Genomic DNA, 8,670 nt, shown 5'->3' on the forward strand with positions numbered 1-8,670 from the left:
TATTGTGATTAGTTTTACAAATTTCTCTCTCTATTGTAGTTTTTACATCCTCATCATAGTGTTCTATTTTCTTTGTTTATGCTTATTATATACACCATCTAGTCCTTTTGTTCTGTGTAAGTAGAAACCTTACTTGTAGGCATTCTTTTGTGAAATAAACTGCTGCTTGGCAAAGTTTAATTAATGTGTGTTCTTCTACAACAACCCTTAGACCAGCCATCCTAACTTTGTTTGCGGCAGTATGCGGTCATGGGGAAGCCCTGAACTAAAGTTTTGCTATTCGCAGAATGGTTGATCGTAGTGCGGGCCAAGATTGGCCGTTTCGCACCGGGATCAGTACTCTGTCAAAAACATGATTTTTTTTCATCGGCCTACCCCTACCTATTCCACAAGACGTGTAGGCTTAATTATCTGACTTACGCATCTGTCTTAAAAGGCATTTCTATGCAGACGGTTTCCCAAAGCTGACGTGTGACTCGAGTTTCCAAGTTATCGTAGCCTCGAGATTTCCTTAAATCCGCACATTTAGTTAAGGGGCTGCTTAGGAGTGAGTAGTAGTTCGGAAAATTTGACAGACAACAGGGTGTTTGAACGTCCATTTTGTTTTGCCCGACGAACGGGGGATCAAGTGAAGTCGAAGGTCAGCTACTGTGCATCTGTCAGGCGAACAGCTGATTCCTGCCATTCATAACCAGCCTAGGCGGCTTAGGCGCGTAAGGTCCCCGACGGGCGGAGCTATTTTTGCGCCTAGCCCAACCCCGAGCGAGGTGGAAGGCCGAGGCACAGCGCAGTGGCCAGCAGTGGGGTTGTTGCTGTGTTGCGTAGAACGGTGTCTTCTGCTAGTTTGCTAATGCTATTGGAGCCACTCTTTCTTGTCGTTTCGTTTTGTGGCATCATCCGTGACTTTTTCACCATGAATTGAAGTGCGCCCTGCTTGATTTCGAGAGAACCAAGAGTCAACCTTGCCGGAAATATGAAGAGGAGCAAGATTTGCGAAAAAAGCCTCTTTCATGCCGCCTACAACCTACCCTATGATGATACGTCCAGATCGAAAATATATCGCAGTAGTAAAGGTTAGTATGTATTCATTTAGCTATGTCTTGTCACGGGAAGATAAGTATCGTAAAGGCTCGCAATATTTAACTAAGAGCATTCAAGAAAAGGAAAATCTGTGCCGTCTTAAATTGCGCTTGAAATTCCTCAATAAACCTTATACCTTTGTCATATTGATTTTAAGACAATTGTTTTCCTCCCCTGCTATGTAATTTTTTACGTTCTCGAGACAGAAGTATCTTGAATTATTTAAATTTGAGTTGTCAAATTACTTTGCTTAACTTTTAATTCATGATTTTTTTGTTCTCATGGTTAAATCGTATTTTGTACCAACATATTTTTGTAGAGATATGTGTCGTTGATTATTGACTATATTTCAGGTGATTTGTCAATTTTACAACGAATGGGACTGATAAAAAATATTGCTGTGCATTCTGGATGTGTAAATTCAATATCATGGAATGAAACCGGGGAATACTTGCTCTCTGGATCTGATGATCAACATCTCATCATATCAGACGCCTTCACACACAAAGTATGTACATATTTTAGACTGTGTTGTGTTCTAGCAAAACTTCTATGAGCTTTTTCATATTAAATTAGCCATTATTTTTTACATTTATATCTATGTCAATGTGAAAATTTCTTGATTTCAGATTGTAGAAGACTTCAAAACAAGTCATCGGGCAAATATTTTCAGTGCCAAATTCCTGCCATGTATTAGAGACACAAGAATTGTTTCATGCTCAGGCGATGGAATATTATTGTTCACAGGTAAGTAGATTTATAGTGTATTATAGTGAAAGAAGAGACTCACTTGAGTTTGTGAGCTAATACAATCTGATTATTTCACAATACTGTAGATCTGATGTCCATCGAGCCAGTCTACAAACCGTTTAACTGTCACTGTGGCACTGCCTACGAAGTAGCTACTGTACCGTTAGATCCACATTCCTTCCTTAGCTGCGGTGAAGATGGAACAGTGCGATGGTACGATCTTCGCATTAAGGACAGTTGCAACAAAGCAAATTGCCAAGAGGTATTTTTTTTATTTATTAACTATTTCTGTTCTGAAACCATATCTGCTGATGCAATACAATTAAATTTATAAAAAAACAAAAACCATCCCTTTCATACAGGATGTTATGATCCAATGCCAGCGAGCAGTAACGGCCATGTCAGTCAACATGACTGCCCCCTTTGAGCTAGCAATTGGGTGTTCAGATAGTACAGTTCGTTTATTTGATCGACGAATGCTTGGCACCAAATCAACAGGTATTAGATCATTGACAAGTTTTCCATCGATTCCCCCATATCGTATTTTATTTGAACATCTTTGTTTCAGGTATGACCACTAAGCAGGCAGATCCTTTGTGTGCCTTCACTGTACCATCCTTCAAGCGGGCGTACCGCATCACCTCACTCTGTTTTGCTCCTGAAGGGGAGGAGATTCTTGTCAGCTATTCCTCAGATGACTTGTATCTCTTCAGCTTGAGGGTAAATTTTACATGGATATTGTAGAGTGTGGTTGTTCTTTGTTAGTATTTAGGTTGCAATCACACAGTGTTTGCTTTTTAGGGCAAAGAAAACACCCAGCTGAAAACTTCAGCAGCTTTGTGCAAGAAAGGAAAATTGAAACTATCTTCTTCCGCGCCAACACCTGTTCGCCGTTTACGACTGAGAGGAGATTGGTCAGATACTGGGCCAGACGCTAGACCTGAGCGAGAGGCTGGTGGAAGAGGAGGTGTGTATCCTGATTCAATTCTGCAATATATTTATTTTTAAGTGCTTATTTGAGTTTTGTAGACAAATTATTGTTTTTACTGAAATACTTATCTCTTAGTCATTTATCTAAGCACATTGATGTAAACGACATTGCAAGGGGTAGTACCATAACTTGGCTCTTGTTTTTCCAACAGATATTGCTCAGGCCAGACCAACTCTTCATACCCCATTAATGCAACATTTAACCAATGTGATCTCTCGGCTGCTCAATGACCCAGCAACCCGGGCAGCCCTTACAAGTGGTGTAGATGAAGCAGGAAGCCCTGAAAGTTCACAAGGAACGGAACATGCCTCTGTTTCACAAGACCCTCCTGATGCAGTGAGAAACGATGAGGGTGATGTGGGTGAAGTTTCAGATGATCAAAGACTTGCTTCTCCAAGAAATAACCTTGGTCCTCAGGTGTTTGAACAGCCACTCCAGGAGTATGAGTTATTTGAGGCCCCTGGAACTTCTTATGATCCTTTCACAAGTGCAAACTTGTCACAAAATATTTCTGCTCTATCAGAAGAAGATAATGCATTAGCTGACTGCTATGAAAGGCCTGAGAATTTTTGTGACTCACCATCTCCTGCTACATCTCAACCACAGACTGAGTATAAAATTGCACCTTTAAGAGACCCAGAGCACCAGAAGGAAAGTAATGAAAGTGAGCCTTCATCAAGTATTGTACAACACACAGAACCTCAACCAATAGTTTGTCCAGATATTTTAAGTACAGTTAGTAGCAATGGAAGAGAACCTACAGATATTTTTGATGAAATAGAAACTTCGAATGCTGAGGCAAATACTGCCAATCGCCTGGAGCAAGCTCCAACCTCAGAACGTGTGGAGGCAGGAAGTGAAATAGAATCCGAAACTTCTTCTGTTGTCAATCAACAAACTGATCATCAAATTCCTGAAACCACAACTATGTATGCGGAAGCTGGTATACATGAGCACGATCTTGACACTTTGCAATCAGAATTAGTTGACCTGCGAGACTGCTATATTGAAAGGTTAGTAGACCAGTGGTTCTGTTAGGTAACCATTTGAACTAGCGGTACAAATTCCCAGCAGCTATCATCACCCTGGTGATAAAATTGTTTTTTGTATTACAAGCAGGCATGGGGTAGAGCCAGCTGTCAGTCTGAGCTATTCGCACCTGAGCACAAACACAAGTGTCATCTCTCTGCGCCCAGATAATGAAGCTGAAGTCACTGGTGCTGATGAGAGTGAAATCCTTACACCGAGCAGTTCACCTCTGAGCCCAGTTGTCTCACAACAATCACTTGTATTAGATGAGGTACAGATGTTCAACTGATTTTGAGTAAATTGAAGAAAGAGTTTGTCATTTGGCACTTTTATGAATTTTGGTTGTTTGTTTAAGGATCAACAATTAAGACCAGAACCTGTTCCTGGTCCAAGTGCTCAAAATCTGGGTTCATCATCAGATTCAATGTCTGATCAAGGTAATTACTAGAATTTTTTCATGTGTTCTGTAGGTGCTTCAAGTCCTTTTTTGTCTTTTGTCGTGCTTTCTCTTGAGCACCCCCACCATGAGACGCTGTCTTGGCGCTCACTCTGCAGCTATTATTAGCGCAGAGGACCATGACCTTTGAAAGAACAATGCTGTAGACTTGGCAGCCTGACAGGCTTTCAGACTCAAGGCTCTCCCTGTTTTCTCTCTTTCTTATTGAAATTGACATGATGTAGGTGTCACCATTATGCCTTTCCCTTTCTTGCGTAGGAAACCCACTCCGCTCCTGGTACATACAGGACAGATGTGAGATAGGGACTCTTCCCGCTTCCCTCTTCACCTTTCCTTGGACCAGTTTCCTGCTTGTGGAAAAGACTTACTTGATCAGGTCATAGTTATCTTGTCTAATAACAGCTCCATCTTAACAATGTGCAGTGATTGTTTATCCATGTTATTTTCTGCTGTTTTTATTTGAACCTATAAATTTGTTATTAACTCAGTAAAATATTCTAATACTTGAATTATCTAATTGTAAAACAGCAAAGCAGTACTCTTTAACTCTGGTTTAATTCTGTTTTTTCGTTGTCTCATCCTTACAGGTTCCTTGTTTAGTGATTATGACAGTGAAGAAGATGAAGAAGACTTGCGAAGGGAACTTAGAAGGTAGGAAAATTTCATCTCGTTTTGAGGGGTTGTTGAAATGTTTTGTGGCAACCAATCTAATTAATGATTTGTTTTTGCCAGTCGTATTGCGCCTCCTGGTCTTGGCAATCTGTCGAATAGTCAGGAAGTTCCTTTTCCCGAAATCAAGCAACAGTATACGGGTCATCGCAATGCCAGGTTGGTCCAATGCATGTTTTCTCATTTGTCCTTATTTTCGACTTTGAAACTCTGATCTGGGCACTCAATTGGTCAAGCAATAGCAAAGCCTATCGTAAAGTATTGAAAACCAAAACCATTTTGTGACTATGACATAGAAGAACAAATTGATAACCAAATAGTGTATCTTTTTTTCCCTACAAGCATTTGAAAGTCCCCTTACCTTTAGCTATAATATTTGCACACTTAGTGTACTGTAGTTTTAAGTATACAACAGACACTTAGAACAACATTACTTCAAACACATTTTTTGATTTATTGGTACTTCCAAACAACATCTCTTTGATTACTTCTTTCTAATTTTGATCTAATATTTAAAAGGGAATATCTAACAGGTTTAAGTCTAGTAATATCATATCATATGTGCTGTATGTTGGTCCTCCGTGTCAGCTTGGTGTTAGTAGGCATGTGTCATCTATTTAATTTTTGACTTATGTCATCATTTCATTTTAAAATAATAATGAGCTTAATTTTCCTCAAGTTTGACATTTTAAATCTAAAGGTCAGCATGCACCTGCCTGCCTTGCTCAGTAAAGTCATGGAAATGTTAGAGATTCTGCTAAACTTACCTCCAGCTAGAATTTTTATTTTATTTTGCAAATCACAATAACATATCTTTTAAAAAGCAATAATACCTGTCGTATAATTTCACCTCCACATTTTGTTGCCTATTCTTACCTTGTTGTCATCTGATCTCCTGCTCCCATTAAAACTTTTTTTTTCTTTATTTTCCTGCCATTCATCAGAACCGAGATGTGAGTATTTGGGGTTTGTGTTAATTTGTTGAGTGAATATAAGCAGCACAATCTGAAATGCTCCGGCTGTTCATACAAATCCGTCATAACAGGCTTTTACTTTAGAAACAATTGCATATTTCATACGGATTTGTAGCATACTGGGATGGCACAAATACTTGCATTTTTGACTTGCCAATGTTGAGTGTGACATTTTTTTTTTGATTCAAAATGAAATAATTTGAAGCTTGGAAATATTTTTGGAAACTTTCCATGTGACTCTCTCCCTCAAAATTTTGAGTCACAGAGGTAGTTCTGATGTGCTGCAGGCAATAGTTCTTGATCAACCAAAATGTTTGTTGTTACTTGTGTTAGCTGCTCAATCATCAGCATGTGCTGTAACTGTAAAAGCATGTGCCAGCATTTCATTTTGTTTTACTATGCTATGTTAATAATAACCCAATTAATACAGTAAAAACAGGTGGTATATGTCATTGGAAATTGAAACAAAGTTGTATGAATCTACTGTATTTGCTGTGCTTTGTTGACTTAGATATTCCAGAACTTTTGTCAAACTGTTCTTCAGGACTGAACATTCTGTTTCATTACAGATTATTTTCTTTTCTTGATCATATTTCTTTTTATTTTGGGTTTTTTACTGATCTAAACATACACACACCTTTTCTCCATCTGGCCACATGGATAGTTTAGTGTTGAATTGGTGTGCGAGAACGATTTTATGTATTTTGTGTTTTCTGTTTGAGCCTTTTACATAGCACTGCTGGTTGAGCACATCAGCCACCAACTAAATTGGATTTTATTCTTATTTCAACTCACTATGAAAACATTTTCTATTTCAGGACAATGATTAAAGAAGCTACCTTTTGGGGCACAGACTATGTCATGTCAGGTTCAGACTGTGGCCATGTGTTTGTTTGGGATCGTTCAAGTGCAAAGCTAGTAATGCTTTTGCAAGCTGATCAACATGTTGTCAACTGTCTACAACCCCATCCTACAGAGCCTCTGCTCGCTACTTCAGGAATTGATCATGACATTAAACTTTGGGCACCTGTTGGAGAGGGATGTTCTTTTGATCAAGACTTGGCTGATGAAGTAAGACACTAGTCGTATTAAGTTGTACTAAGTTCTCCCTGTGATCCATAAATTTTATAAAAGCCTTCTTAATGGTTTTTTACTTTACAGATTGTCAAAAGAAATGCCTTGATGCTCGAAGAGACCAGAGACACCATCACTGTGCCTGCTTCTTTCATGATTCGTATGGTGGCGTGTTTAAATCAAATTAGAAGAGGTAATAGCATCATCTTTGAGATTGATGTCAAAATTTTCAATTATCCCAGTACAGCAATTTTGATCTGTCTAACAATGAACTTCTGTGCAGGTGGTCGTTCAAGATCCAGACGAAGAACTCAGGGTTCACAAGATGACTAAGCCACCTTTTGAAATTTCAGTTTTGAGTGGGTTGCTGTCGGGAGAAAATGTGAAGCTGTAACTTATGCGTTTACTTGTTGATGGGCTGTGTTATATCCTTATTTAGAATGCTACATTTTAAGCTCCTTTGATGTGATGTGTGACTTCACTTTTAATCATTTTAATTAATTGTCTTTGTTTCATTGTTACAGTAGTTATAAATATTCTGTATTAGTTTATCACTTTTCACTATCCTTCTTAGGGTGGTTAGTATCTGTTTTTAATGCATCCAACAGCTAATCAATGCACTATGAGCATAACTCCTATACACTTTTGACCTGTTGTTTGTTTACAAGATGTGCTTGGTAGAAATTGATAGGATTATCTTGATGCTGGGTTGTGTACTTATTGAAATTGAAGTATAGGAAGATTTAAGTACACTTGAAATTAGGATGAATGTCAAATTTACAAGGAAAGGAAACAATAAACCCTAGACTGTGTTTGTGCCTCAATTTTACTTCTATTGTTATATTTAAAATGAGAAAATGTAAGCTTTTAAATGCATATTGGTCAGTATGAATAGCGCTACATATGCATGTAGCATTTGGAGCCATTTGGATTGTAAGTGACAGACTGCAACAGGAACTTTACTTCCCGGGCCCCAACCTTTAAATTGCATTTTTTTTTTCCCTCAGAATTATTGTCAATTTTATTTGCTTGTGTTACTCTCTCTCTCCTTTGTGAGAGACAATATGGGAGTTACCTTGTATATATATTTCTTAAAGTGTTTGAACAGCAAGGCTTGGATTGTGACAGCAAAATTGTGCATTTTTAAGGTATTACCACAAAGAAGTTATTTTAATTCTACTATACTTGGTCCTTGTTGGCAAATTTTAAATTGCAGAGGAGAAGCCAGTTTACTCTTAGGTGAGGAAACAGTGTGTAAAATGCTGTGTGTAATTTGACTGGTTATTTGTTATGAAAGAAAATATGTTTCAGTAAACAGCACTGTTTAGAATGATAAGATTTTAATGTGACTGTCCAAATCAGTTGAGAACTAATCAATTTCTCATTTTCAATAATTTTGAAATTACATTAGTAGCAAGATTTAATGACATATTGTGTGTGTGATTGTATGTAAAAGTTCCCACTTAAGTATCGAAAGCATTGAGAGCCTATTTATAAATTTTAAAAAATTCAAGAGCAAGACCCTTTTTTCTTCAATTGTTGAGTGCTTTGAATAAACCTTGTACTATAAAAATCATGGGATACAAGACATTCCCAAAATCTATCTCTTCATGTTTATCTGGATCTGTTCGCATCTACACAAAGTA

The 8,670-nt window shown here is 38.0% G+C and overlaps 1 protein-coding gene across 2 annotated transcripts; it reads left to right on the plus strand.

The window, feature by feature from the left end:
- Positions 1 to 385: 385 nt before the first annotated feature.
- Positions 386 to 7,837, plus strand: LOC113210466 (DDB1- and CUL4-associated factor 6). Of its 2 annotated transcripts, none has more exons than XM_026428482.2 (15): positions 386 to 1,073; positions 1,434 to 1,588; positions 1,710 to 1,827; positions 1,917 to 2,092; positions 2,193 to 2,328; positions 2,399 to 2,550; positions 2,632 to 2,797; positions 2,973 to 3,834; positions 3,938 to 4,121; positions 4,206 to 4,287; positions 4,895 to 4,958; positions 5,040 to 5,135; positions 6,769 to 7,021; positions 7,112 to 7,217; positions 7,308 to 7,837. In XM_026428482.2, exons 1-15 carry the CDS (start codon positions 974 to 976, stop codon positions 7,355 to 7,357), a joined length of 2,700 nt encoding a protein of 899 aa, XP_026284267.1. In that variant the 5' UTR covers positions 386 to 973; the 3' UTR covers positions 7,358 to 7,837. The 2 variants fall into 2 exon arrangements, with proteins under 2 accessions (XP_026284267.1, XP_026284268.1); XM_026428483.2 differs by having other exon boundaries at positions 387 to 1,073; positions 3,941 to 4,121.
- The last annotated feature ends 833 nt before the right edge of the window (positions 7,838 to 8,670 follow it).

This window comes from Frankliniella occidentalis, unplaced genomic scaffold, assembly GCF_000697945.3.
Source record: "Frankliniella occidentalis isolate FOCC.00 unplaced genomic scaffold, Focc_3.1 Scaffold24, whole genome shotgun sequence".
In the NCBI taxonomy this organism is placed as follows: domain Eukaryota; kingdom Metazoa; phylum Arthropoda; class Insecta; order Thysanoptera; family Thripidae; genus Frankliniella; species Frankliniella occidentalis.